Below are 14,101 nucleotides of genomic sequence, written 5' to 3'. Positions count from 1 at the left end.
CTCTTCCAGCAGATTCATGAATTGAGTGAACTCAGGTGACCAATTCACAGCAAGAAATTCAAAGCCCTGTAGTGAACTGCCAACTGTAAGTTATTTCTAGAAAGGCTTTTAAAAACACAGTAAACTGTTTACTAATATTAGCATGAAAAGGTTGGAAGTCAAGCAAGGAAGTGTTACAGCCACGAAAGAAACAAGTGTGTTCAAAAGACTTTCATGTGAACGCAGTGATCCCAAACACCTTAGCACATTCAATTCAGCATCATAAATTCTGCTGCAGTCACAGTTAAATGGAAAACAGAGTGAAATTTGCATTCCATTCACAGCAGTTTCATACAGGATGAAATTCATAACCAGAACCAGTCATAAGCCACTGAGTGGGTCTGCACAGCAAAACAGTACATTGCAGTATCATTGTCCTGTCAAAATTTCTTTGCTTTCACCCACATTTAGATGGCACTTAAATAATTACAACAAAGAAACGTGTCCTAGTTGTGCTGCATCTGAGTGCAACCTTTAGGTTATCACTTAATAAAAAGATGATTTAAGGTTCAGATTTACACTGGCAATGATTACGATGATTCAGACGAGGAAGGACAGAGATCTTTGGTAGATGGTGGCTAACTGGAGTCCATTCCTTGGTCTTCTGGCTCAGGAGGATACAATTCATCCAAAATCAGCTCTGCAACAAGAAGTAATCATGTTTCAGAGAGTCGTTTTTTCTACTTGATACAGTATAATTGTAGGTGGTATTGCATCTTACAACATACTGACTCTGGAAGACTAAAGGTTCCATGCAAACAGGCCTTTAGCTACATGTTGTGTCACACAAACTTCTCACCCTCTTTTATTTAATGCCTTTTTTAGGCATTAAAGGAGAGAGCTATCTTGGGTGGTGAATTAAATTTAGCTATGAGATATAAAAACAGAAAAGGGCACTTTGTTATTTTGCAACAAGTTCTGAGTACTTAAGTTTAAAACCTTATTTTTGTTAATTAATTTAAAGAGTCAATAGGACCAAAGTGGTTTAGAACATCATGAGCTGTTCCACTGGATTGGCCCATTCCCAGGCATAAATAGACAGGGTGTTAGGCAAAATTCTAGAAAACCCTGGGACACGCGAAGCACTCAGGATAGAACAAGTACATGACTCACTGTTGAGCATCTCCAGAAAAGCTGCTGTTAACAGTGGTGGCATGGATACACACACATACTGACAAAAGCACAACTTTCACATCAGCTCTAGAACATGTGTGTAAACAATGCCATGAAGAGAACAAAGAAACGGCCTCGGTACAGGGAGGAGAGGCCACTAGAAGGGTACAAAGCAAGGGGTGAATCCTGAGGGATGTGGGCTACAGAGGCTTTTGGGGTAATGGGGGGTAGAAAAAAGAAGAGGAAGAAGAAATGTTAAGGATGCAGGGCAAAATAACAAACCAACAATAGCTGAAAGTAGGTGTAATGCTAGTTGGAGGAGTGGAATAATGACTTGGGGGTTCTCAGTAAGGTAACCTATAGTGCAGGCTGCTCTGCTGAAGAGAGCTGAGTGTTGCATTTTGTCTGATCAGATAGCAGAGGCATATTTCAAGGGAGAGAAGAACAAGATACACATTAAAGAAGAATGGCAGAGTAGTGATTCAGTATAATGAAGACTGAGAAGCAAAAGACTATGGACTGCCTTCAGGAACCTGAGCAACAATCACCTGTGGTACTTGTTAAATGAGACAAGGGACAGAAGTGAAATTTCTATTTCTACAGCAAGGAGAAAAAGCCAACATGACTGATTTTTACCTTCACAGGCACTCAGTTTTTGAGTCTTTTTGAGAATGGCTCTTATGCCTGGCATGGCTTGGTCATACTGATGGAGAACTTCCAAGCAGTGGTCATGGAACAGTTTATCTTTCTGGGATAGGCTGTGTAAGAGTAAAACAGCATCCCGTAAAAACTGAATAATTTGTTCCTTATGTGCACACAAGCTGTTCTCAGATCTTCTAAGCTTCAGCCACTGTCTATGTAACATTATAATTAGTGCCTTAACGACCTGCAGAAGGAAAAACAGTGCCTCAATACACGGAATAAAAATATGGTAGCAGAAGACTTATTTCATTATGAACTTTATTGATTAATCTCTTCAAACTTTCAACTTCCGGAATATTTTCTAGCAAACCCAAGGTGGCATCCTCTGAGTACAGGACACTTCTGTTTCACTGTTGCTAAAAAAAATGGGCAAGAAGCTAGTTCAGCATTGAGTACCTTGGAGCAATCAGGAGATGAACTCAGGGACTGTAGTGACATACCTCGAGGTTGCACTGGCAGTCTGTGCCAGGTAACAGAACTGCTGGTCTGGAGCACCTCATGCACCGTGTCAGGAGTCTGACTGCCTGTTGCAAACACACAGAGTGCATTAGACTGAGTACTAGGGTTCTGCAGCATTGTCACACAATTAGAAACACAGGAAGGTAGAAATGGCATTTCGTTACTAGTTCCAAATGTTCTTAGGTTTTCTTTTCTTAATGGCTGATCTCCACAAAATTGTAGAACTTTTTTCCCCTGTAGAACTTTACAGACATAGAATTTGCCTTGCACAGAAACTTTTCCAGCTTTCTGCTGAGCAAGGCTGAGCAGGTCCATGGGCCTTAAATTCACTGCATACAAATAATGAATATAACAATGCAGGGATAGTGAAAAAGGTTCAAAATTCTTTCAGATGAGAGAAGCAGAACAAATAGAACCTCAAAGAAGTAACTTCTTCTAGTACAAATAATCCCAATGAATTTCAAAAGCCATTCTCTCTATATATAATCATGGCTGTTAGAGAGCAAATTAGCATTTCCACTGAATACAAGGATTATAATCCCAAATTGCTACACACTGCCTTTTAGGTATAGTAGAGGTAATTAATACCATCAAAATGAAACATAGCTCTTGCTTCTTTTTATTCCTCCAATGATCTAAAAACAAAATAAAGCTTAGTGTTGAACATCTGTAGCCATCCTAGGACCTTTTTCTTTTCAGCGACCTAAAAGACTATTATGACTGTTGTTCTCCTTAAGAAGTTACTGATTCAGTTTCAAGCAGCTCCTTTTAAAAACTGATGTATAATCCTTTACTGCAAGCCCATACTTGCAGTTTTCTATTTCAGCTAGAGAAAGAACTTGTTTTCAGGCAATTTGTCCTACTCCTCTAACTCCCCCAACTGGAAAGAGCAGGAAAGAGCACACGGACAAACAGCTGTGGGTACCTCTTGCTCCAGCTGAAGCCAAAGCATTTCAGATGCTGATTTATCTGGTCTTGATGTTATATACATGTACAGTGCAAGGAGAAGGCAGGTGTCTGAAACAGAGAGAACTGTGTTCTTTTCCCAACTACTCAATTGTTTATGACAAAAATGGATTCTGTCACACAAAACATTTTGAGTGCTATCCTAGGACTCGTGATACAGGCTCAACTTCGTGATTTACTTCAGACATCTTAAACTGTGCTGAGGAAATTAGTATCCCTAAACTTTATGTAGGCCTGTTCTACATCATTCTTAAGGAACTGGACAAACACCACTTGTCATGCAAAGTACTGGAATCCCTAAACAGAACAGTTTCATGAGCACAAATAAATTAAGCCTCAAAAGCCCTTTTTATCTCTCCTCACTAACCTTAAATATAAAAAATATTAATCCTGAAAGTTTAAAAATCCACATGGGTATCAAAAGCCCTGAGAGCAGACTGATAACACAAGGTAAATATTCTTCAAATAATAACTGAAACAGTGCACTAGAAAACAAGCTTTCAGTTATCAGCAGGCTTTTGCCTTTGGGGGTCTTAGCACTTGGGAGCAAGGCCTGTTTGCATTATTTTTTAGTCATGGTAATTAACATTCAACTGATGAATTCACAGTGAATTTACAGTTCTCTGTCTTTTACCTGAATGAGAACAGAGCTGAGCAACCAACCCGTGGTGCTGAGCAAGAGCAGACAAGAGCCTCACAGTCAGAAGGACAGCAGGCAGAGGGGTCTCTGGACACAGACAGTGCAGCAGTGCCTGGCTACTCAGTAAGTGCTGAAAACTGCAAAAGAAAACTCAGTCAGAAATGGGCAATGCACTGACAAGTTGAAAACACACCATTTCTTGTACACAGCACCATCACTTGTGCCTTTTTAGCTATTCAGAACATACCTGATCTCAACTTTTGTGTCAAAAACAAAAAGTATACTGAACAATGTTATTATGCTTGGTAGTCACACTGCAGTTCACACTATGGTGTGTGTATTAGACCATTAGCAGCCAAAATGCCTCAATTTGAGTGTCATTTTATCTGCCAGGATGAGACCCTGAGCTTTCCTTCCTTTATGCATCTCCCAGCAATTACAAAAACCCCAAAATGAATGTTACACATATTCTGATCAACTGCATTGAGGCCTTAAAAGCTGCCTCACTTTCAAAGGACGGCTGTGCAGTGACTGTCACACTCATGGGCAACGAAGGCAATAGAAAGATCCTCAACTGCTTCTCAGAGGTGATCTGAGACATGTGATTTCCCTCATATATGGCACAACTTCTACTGTCACCTGCATGGACTAGTTGCAACAGACAATGATAACAGCTAAACACCAGAGTCTGGAATCATTTTAAAGCTATTACTGACTTACTTCATGAGCAAGTCTGTTGTTGAATTTTCAGCTAATTTCACCAAAACCTTCAGGCTCTGGCTCAGGATACTGTCAGTCTGGGAGCCTCTTGCAGCAGAAAAAGCTAAAACCTGAAGCAGCTTTTTAAACAAAGGATGTTGAGCTCGATCACTACTGGGAGCAACCTGGGGAGCTGCAGGCAGCCCTCCTTGTGTCCTGCTATCTTCTTTATTATCACACAACACATTTTTGTCCATCTTGGCAGCCTGTTCATCTCCAGCAGCAGAACTTCTTTCCACTTCAGCAGACAGCAATGTGTGCCTAACATCCCAGCTATAGAACACCAAATAGTAAAGAATTCCCAGTGATAGAACTGTAGTTTCCTCAAGAGACAACCTGAAGTCCTCCTTAGCTGACACCATATTTGTGTTGGTTCTGGAAGAAACAGCTGAATGGTTTCCACAAGAACCATTCCCTGATGTGTCCAACAATTGTCCCACTCGGCAGTAGGCACCAATGTGGTGTTCCACCAAGGGCAGGAGGTGCACAGCACCTCGGATCTTGCACTGTGTGAGGGGCAGAAACACTCTCTGGCTTTCTGCTGGGCTTCCTTTAGATAATTCTTCATCCATAGCAATCAGGTTCAACCCTGTTACTGCAAGTTTTTGAGCTTCTTGCAGGGATACAGGAGGAGCAATTTCTTCCTGAGTTGTCCTGCCGGTGGGTAGTTGTGTGGACTTCCTATCCAAAGAAAAGTGAAAGGGAAATGCTTCAGAAGAAAAGGCAGAGAACAGAGCTGAAATCTGAGTTATCTGCATGCTGAATCAAACAATAGACAGGCCAGATTAGTAAGAAATGCCTATTCCCAGAATAAAATGTAAATTGGAGAGAAAACATCATCCCACTCCTTGATACCTGCATGAAAGAGTAATTTGAAAGCATTCCTAGGTCTTGTGAAAGTAGTCATAGCTCACAGCTGAGTAACTTCAGCAGCTCACCACCAGCCATTGTCAAGCACAGGCTTTCCAATTCAATTTCTGGCTTTGAGGGTTTTGATAACCTGTCACATATTCTTATCTTCCCTGATGCTATCAAGTAGCTTCTGGGAAGAACAAGTATGTGTACACTACTGATCTGTAATATTTAGGAGTCTTTAAAGGACTACGACAACAAAAAAAGATTATTTTCTCGGCCAGAGATGAAAGTTCAGCCACTGAGGAGGCAAACTGCAGCTGCAAAGGCCAAACTCACCACCTCTGCTCACATCAATGGCAGGAGCAATGAGACATGAGCTTTGCACCCACAAAACACAGAATTACTAATAAAACAACATCTCAAAAAAGCAAAACTATTTCAGGAGTTACAGTCTAGTTCTTTAAAGTGAAAACCAATTATCATTTATATCCAATATTCATATTGACATGCTTTATCAGGGACTATAAATGTATCTTGGAAAACTGCACATAACTTGTACATTACAAACTGAACATAGCTTCGACTCTGAAGCTAGAAATCCCCGTTTTAATCACATTTCCAACATTTTCTTCCCACTTAACTCATGAACATGTTTGTGTGCTTCCCTCCTTGCAATGCAAACTGCTGACAGCTACTCCCAGCTTTGATTCTGTGCCTTCCCCAATAGATAATTAACCTGGTTTACCTTAGTCCACTGTTTGTATCTAGGATAATCAAACATTAATAATCACAGATGTGGAATGATGTTCCAAATTTCGCATAAAACAACCTGAGCTAAGCAGCACTTGGCACAGGGAATGAGCTGTCTTGTACTAAAGACATGTCAGATACAGTTTAACAAAGGAAATAAAACTTACGTATCCAAAGAGTTAGGATGCAACGCAGCTCCAGGCAGAGGCTCAGAGCTGCTACAAAGAAGATGGCAGAGTCCTAGTAATGACCCAGGGACAATGGGCTGCTTCATCAGTGCATTCAGTAAGATAGAACCTGAAAGGATACACAGCTGTCTTTGGAGTAGCTTTACCATCATCAACAAAAAGTATTTCAAAGATCAGCCTTATTTAGAGTGATCTCAACCCAAAAATGATGTTTGCATTACAAATATCTCTCAACAAGAGGACAATTTTCAGAAAAAATAATTTAAGGTATTATCTAAATATAAACCAAATTCTATTTAGAGGTATTTTAATTCCAATCCCATATGAGTCAAACAGCTTGAGCCACATGATCACATACCCCATCTGTCCCAATGACTTGCCCTGCATGTTCCAGCCCAGACATTAAAACGATGTGACTCAGTTCTACTCTGAACTGTAACAAAGATAGTTCCCTGAAGACTTCCTGGAGCTGACTGTTGTAAATGTTACTTTACTGTTAGCTGGTGATTGTTTTTAAAGTACATTTTTCCTGGTTTTGTATCAGTTTACAATAAAAAGCATAACCTATTACTACTGAAAGAACCTTGAGATGCCTCTTGATCCATAAAGCAAAACCCAGGCAAATTTTTTTCTTCACTAGAATAACATAGGAATGTTGTTAGGATACAAAACAGTATCATCTGAAATATTGTACTGCAAGATCAGGGTTCAAAGCAAAAAGCACTGAGCTGACCAGCACTGGGCATAGCAGGCTACTTCCCCAGCAAAGGCACTCAAGCAACATCAGTAACATCCTCAAAACGGGATGTTCTCCCCAGACTGCTCCTGATCCCCGCAAAGTGTGTTCCTGCAGCCTCAAAGTGGAATCTTCTCACTCCAAACTGGGATTTCATCTCCCCACACTGCTGCTGAGCCCTCCAAAGTGGTTCCTGCAGCCTCAAACTGCTCTCCTCTGCCTCTGAAACTGGATTTCATTCCTCAAAAATGCTGCCAAGGCCTGCAAAGTGTGTTCCAGCAGCTCAAACTAGCATCTTCTCCCCCTAAACCTGGATTTCATCTCCCCACACTGCTGCTGATCCATGCAAAGTCTGTTCCTGCAGCCTTAAACTGGGATGTTCTCCCCCCAGGCCTGGATTTCATCTCCCCAGACTGTTCCTGATCCCTGCAAAGTGTGTTCCTGCAGCCTCGAAGTGGAATCTTCTCACTTCAAACTGGGATTTGAGCTGCCCACACTGCTGCTGAGCCCTCCAAAGTGGTTCCTGCAGCCTCAGAAACACTACTGCCACACCACCAGAGCTCAGTTACCTTGTGTGTTTCCTTTAGGCACAGTGCGGTAGGAAGCGTTTTTGCCCCTTGTTTCATGCTTCAGGGACGAAACTTCAGGATGGATTATCTTACTGTCTGAAACAAACAGTGATCATGAGAACTGCACTGCTGATAGATCTGTGCCCATCCTTTACACACAGCCACAGTGTTAGATAGTAAGGAAGCAAACAGGACACCAGTCAAAAACCAACAGTGAAGAGGTGTGGTGCGAGCAGAACTGCTCCCCAGAATAAATGAGAGAAGTGAAAACGATTTCACCTTTACCATCAGATGTTCCACAGACTTTTCAGTGCTGTTGCTCTCAAATTTCCTTTTGGAAACAAAACCAATTCCTTCAGTTGAATTTCCACTACTGGCAGATCAACTTTGCTAAAAATTAGCATTAAATTCTAAAAAATTATATGGAAGAAATAATTTGAGCATTTCATAATCTTTCAATCATCTCTGCATGTCACAATTACCAGTCAAACTGGAGCCAAAAGCTTTGCAGGGTTCAGAAAGAAGTAAGTGTGTTTTTTCAAACAAACAGTCACACTAAGTGTTGTTACCATAACAGACAGGAGCGATACTAATGCTTTAAGGCTAGTGTATTCCTCTTTTTGGTGGAGTTCTTACTGCCCATACAGTTTTAGACTGAACACTGTAACTGACAGGAACATCTCAGATTTTTCATGACTTTCCCTGTAAGGATTAGTTGATATCCAAATTTCTTCCACTTATTCCCTGTTGGAAATATGGCAGACAGCTGCTGTTAAAGAAACACCTATTTTTTTCATATTATAGCAATCTTCAAATACATGTAGATACTCCTGTGCTAACTTTTACTCAATGAATTTCAAGATGCAATTTTGTGAGAACTAGTGCCCTACACATAAAAGAGGAACTGAGTATATTGTTTTCAGTTGCTTCTTTCAGTATGGCTAAATATATATCCTTTAAAACTCAATCCCCTAAAGGTCAGCTTTAAAGCCAAACCCCCAAGAATCAAAAAAATGCATGAGCTGATTGGCAGATTGATTCAAGAAACAGGCAAATTACTTCCTGTTCTTCCTTATTCAATGTGAAAAGGCAGAACAACAATTTGGGTATTTTAGTTCATCACATAATAAACGAAAAGTTTTTTAATACAGCCAATGGCCACTTCATCACTGGCACCTTGGCATGTGGTACCAAGGTGTGAATTCAAAAGGTCTTGATGCAGATTTCAGTCATGGCTACTTAATGCCAACTGGTATCAAATGGAATGAAATGTAAGCAAAACCAAAATAAATAACTGTTGTTCTCTAAAGTGAACTTACAGCGACTGTTTAGTCACAGAGTACAAAAATCCTTCTCCAAGGCAGTGTTCACATGCAGCTAAAAACACTGCAAGCTGTACACGGGTTTTACCTTCTTTGGTCGACGTAGTCGGGGCCAGCATATTTCCTGAAGAACATGATGGTCTAGTGGACATCTCAGCACTGAAGGATTCCTTTGTAGGAAAAGATCTTCTTCCAGGCTGTGATGAACATTCTTCTGATTTCACTTGTACAGCAAAATTCTTTTTAGGGCTAATATAAAAAGATCACAGAATCATCAAGGTTGGAGATCTCTAAGATCATCAAGTCCAACCACTAATCTGTCACTGTTGTAACCTCTAACCCCTAAACCATATCCCCCAGCACCATTGATCAAGTGGGTCCAGGTCTCTCTGGGGAGCTTTCCTACACTCAGTAGGGTATGAAAGGGTATGAATCACTATCTCTTTTGCAATTGTTTTAATAAACAATAAACAAGAGTCTATTTTATTTACCCTGATGTTTAGAGGTACTTCACTATAAAGTCCTTGCATTTCTGTCATAAATATAAGGAAGGTTCTTTTTGAGCAAATTCCAGAGGCCAACAGACCCTTTGGGTCATATTTTTCACAGACAACAGAGCTAAGAGTCACATGAGGAAAGAAAATCTCTTTAAATAATTTAAGCGCACACATTGTAAAAAAGAACATAAACTCATTTCCAAGACCCCTACCTTGTTGTTGGAACTTGTTTGCTTCTTTCACAGTTCTGGAGTCGTGTTCTTAATTCATTCATTTCTGCATCTTTGAACTGCAGCTCTGACTGCAATGACTGCAACTGAAAGAAGAATTACAGCTTCACTATTCCCAAGACATTTAGAGGCATTGTAACTGCAGAGCAACTAGAGCTAAGATTTCAAGAGTACCATCTACTTACTGTGAACTCTGCACAAGATCTCCATTTTTATGAGTGTTAGTCCAATTACTACTATCTGAGAACCAAGTGCCAGGAGATCAGGCAAGAAGCATTTGTGACTGGCTAAGACAGACCCAGTGCCACGCAGAGCACGACTACAATGAGGCCGTTAACTGCAGAGTGCACAGGACAAAAGCAGCACTGTCCTCTTCAGGGCTTTCAGAAAGATGACTGCAACAGGAATAGCAAACTGATCAGAGGCATAAAGCATGTTCTGTCACTGTTTGCCATTGTAAAATACATTCCAATTTTAATGTTCTTGGGGTTGCTAAAAAAAAAAAGCAATTAAGTAAATGAAATCCTCTACTACTTGAATTCTACTCTTCTATTTAGCCAGAAGAAAACCCTCAGCATGTTCCTAAAGATGCTTCCTTCTAGATAAGAAAATCAAAGCATGCATTGTCTGGAAATGTCACACAAATATTCTTTCTCTGACTAGATGGTCTGAGACATCATTAAGCCATAAAATCAGCTTCTGCGTGTCATGTGCAGGCAACTGACATATTTACAAACCTTTTTGGAGAACTCCTTTTCTTTATCACTTAGGGTCTGAGATTTCTGCTGTTCCAGTTGCAGGTATGATCTCTTCTGTTCCTCCATAGCACACTCCATCTGCTGCATCGAGTCACGTAGAATTTTAATTTCTCCATTTTTAATGAGAATTTCTTCCTGCATTTCTTTCAGCTGCAACAGAGGAATCCCATTAAAGGAGGACATAGCCAAAAGTATGTATTTGCTTCACTGTGTGGTTGAAAATTAGGTGTATTTTTAATTTCTAGGGAGAAAAATGCTTCTGTAACCCAGTTCAGAAATTCTGCAATGTTGCCTCTCACCTTTTTCTGATTAAATCAGCCTTAGCTACTGTTTAACAGAATTAAAAATTACAGCAAAAATATCTTCATGCACCATCCTGCTATCTATCAGAGACCATTCTTCTACTTCCCCCTTCTCTGCAATTATGTTATTATTTTAAAGTGTTCTAGTCACACATATCAATAAATTTAGCCATTATTGGGATGATAACAATGGTAACTTAACTATAATATTTCATCTAGCAGAGCACCCCACAAGCACTCTGTCCTGAGATGCCATCCCTAGACTGTATCTGCACAATGTACCTACCACAATCATAGAATTTTGGGGATTGGAATGGACCTTACAGATCATCCAGCCCCAATCCCCTGCCATGGGCAGGGACACCTCCCACCAGAGCAGGTTGCTCAAGGCTTCATCCAATCTGACTTTGAACACTGCCAGGGTTGGGGCAGCCACAGCCTCCCTGGGCAACCTGTGCCAGTGTCTCATCACCCTCACAGGAAAGAACTTTTTCCTAATATCTAGCCCAAATTTCCCCTCCTTTAGTTTGAACCCATTACCCCTTGTCCTATCACTGCAGTTCCTAACAGAGTCCTTCTCTGGCTCCCCTGTAGGCCCTTCAGATACTGAAAAGTTCTCTGAGGTCTCCACACAACCTTCTCTTCTCCAGGCTGAACAGCCTCAACTCCCTCAGCCTGTCCTCATAGGGGAGGTGCTCCAGTGCTCTCATCAACTTCGTGGCCTCCTCTGGACTTGCTCCAAGAGTTCCATGTTCTTCTCATGGACATTAGAACTGCACACAGTATTCCAGGTGGAGTCTCACAAAAGCAGAGTAGAGGGACAGAATCACCTCTTTTGACCTGCTGCACACACTCCTTTGGATGCAGCCCAGGATTCAATTGGCTTTCTGGGCTGAGCTCACACTGCAGCTCATGGTGAGCTTCTCATCCACTGTCACTCCCAAGTCTTTCTCCTCATTGCTGGTCTCAATTCCTTCCCCACCCAACCTGTAGCTGTGCCTGGGATTGCCATGGCCCAGATAGAGGACCTTGCACTTCATTTTGTTGAACTCCATTGTTCCACCACTCACCTGTCAAGGTCCCTCTGGATGGCTTATCCCTTCCCTCCAGCTGTGACAGCCCCACACAGCTTGGTGTGGTCAGTGAACTTGCTGAGGGTGCACTCAGTCCACTGTCCATGTCACCAACAAAGATGCTGAACAGTACTGGCCCCAGCACTGACCCCTGAGGGACACCACTCTAGCCTCTAATAATTCCTGAGCTGCCATCACCACTCAGAGACAAGACTTTGGAGGCTAATAAATGAGTTACTCAGAAAAGCATGACGAAAAAAGCAGAAAGGCACCTCTTTACAACTGTAAAATTATAGTTTATCCCCATGCTGAACGTGGTGTACAAGCAGGAGCTTCCCTGATAGAGGAGGATATAACAGAGCTGAGAAAGATTCAGAGAACAGAGGTAAGGGTGAGGAAGGGAAGTAGAATAGGATCCTCCCACCTTGGGGAAAGCACAACTGTGAGGAAAAGGTCCACTGAGGTGCAAGTGCTGTGCACAAGTTATTCTTTGTTCACTGTTCACTCATAACAGTCAAGACACATCCACTTATTAAGTTCAAAATGAAATCAAAGAAATTTCCTGACACAGTCAAGCTGCTGACCTCTTTCCCACTAAAAGGTATCCAAACCCCAACACAGTGTTTACAAACATATATGCTATAGAATATGAAATCCACATATAAATTTCTGGATCAGGAAGTACCTCCATGCAATTTGATCAGAGGCTAAAAGATTATTGTGGTAAAATATCACCATAAACTTGCTCAAGTCTTATTTCCCTCCTAAGCTGACTTCCAAAAATGGAGAAACTTTGTACAGGATTTTGTGCCTTCTTACTTTTCCATATCTGTTTCTTCCTCATAGCATCTTTCCATAACAAAACGTCAGAAGGTAAAGTAACATAAAGCCACTTAAAGGTCACTTTATTTTCTCAGATACTTAAGTTGCACAAAACAGCTCCTGCTAACTGGCTGACAGGACAGAGGAGAGTTGATTTGACAGGAAACAAGTAAAACTGACAAAACAGCATCATTTGAAATGACCAAGAAATAACATACTGCTCTCTCAATTATTACTAGAGCTGTTCCTAGTACAATGATTTTAACAGACCCCTGGATTACAAAGACTACTGATCAACTTGATTAGGATGCAATACCTGGAGCTGAATTTAGCCCACCTTTCAGTTAGTTCTAGCAAAAAACGTGACATGTAGAGGGGAGGGGATGTTATTGCCAACCTTCTGTTTGATTTCTTCATGCTGTGTCTGCAGTACTTCAAACTGAAATGCATCTCTCACCAGACCATCTTCTGCTCTGCTTCCTGTAGCAGAGAAAAGCCAAGGTCTGAAGCACAGATGATGTATGCACATCCCTGCTGACTCAACACCAAGGTTTTGTTATCTGCCATTACATACATCCCTGAATATCTTAATAACTGTCACTACAAACATGCAAACTGCCTCATCTAATCACCACAGTAACTTTATTAGTGCCTGTGCATCAATCCTTAAAACAGAGAACACCCTTCCCCACCAAATTTCCAATCTCAGAATGGTTTGGGTTGGAAAGGACCTTAAAGATCATCTCCTATCTTAAAGGAACCAGATGACCCACAGCAAATTCAAGCATTTCCTCCAAGATGACTTTAGGCAACACACCCTGCACAAACAAGGGTTCACTGAAAACCTGTTCCCCTGCAGAGATGCATACTTAAAGAGGCTGTAAACCCTCTACTCTTCATTAGGAGCAAACCCCTACATTTGCTCTAAATTGATCTCTACATCAGCTGTTGATGAGGCACATTATGCACTTGCTCGTTGAAATTAACCGGGAAAAATAATCTGGAAGTCAAGCTGCTACCAGAATATGATTAAAGCATGTTAAAGGTTTATGACGCTCGTTGGCTTTATCTGTCAGGTTTATCATGCAGTGCTCACGTCCCAGGCTGGTATCAGCCCACACACGTGGGCTCCGGCACCGAGCCCAAAGCAGTGTGCCGGCAGGGATGTCACTCCTTCCATCCCTCCCACACGGGATGCCCATTTGCTGCCCGGCTCTGACACAGGGGGTACCACCGGGGGTGCCGCTGCGCGGGGACACAGGCAGATGCCGTTCCCGAAGGGATCACACAGCCGTCCGGACACACCGACCTGCCCGCCCGG

The 14,101-nt window shown here is 41.6% G+C and overlaps 1 protein-coding gene across 1 annotated transcript; it reads right to left on the bottom strand.

The window, feature by feature from the left end:
* Positions 1-480: 480 nt before the first annotated feature.
* Positions 481-13,260, bottom strand: ATRIP (ATR interacting protein; the record flags this gene model as incomplete). The annotated part of the gene is made up of 12 exons (XM_009074272.1): positions 481-679; positions 1,789-2,038; positions 2,295-2,378; positions 3,239-3,330; positions 3,914-4,056; positions 4,640-5,359; positions 6,451-6,580; positions 7,777-7,872; positions 9,187-9,347; positions 9,808-9,911; positions 10,563-10,733; positions 13,178-13,260. Coding segments are annotated over 12 exons (2,096 nt in total), but the record flags the coding sequence as incomplete, so codon positions are not given.
* Between the last annotated feature and the right edge of the window lie 841 nt (positions 13,261-14,101).

The sequence above is a fragment of the Acanthisitta chloris genome, unplaced genomic scaffold, assembly GCF_000695815.1.
Source record: "Acanthisitta chloris isolate BGI_N310 unplaced genomic scaffold, ASM69581v1 scaffold2145, whole genome shotgun sequence".
Taxonomy (NCBI): Eukaryota; Metazoa; Chordata; class Aves; order Passeriformes; family Acanthisittidae; genus Acanthisitta; species Acanthisitta chloris.
Note: the sequence above shows the minus strand (reverse complement) of the source record. Positions and strands in the feature narration are given on the sequence as shown.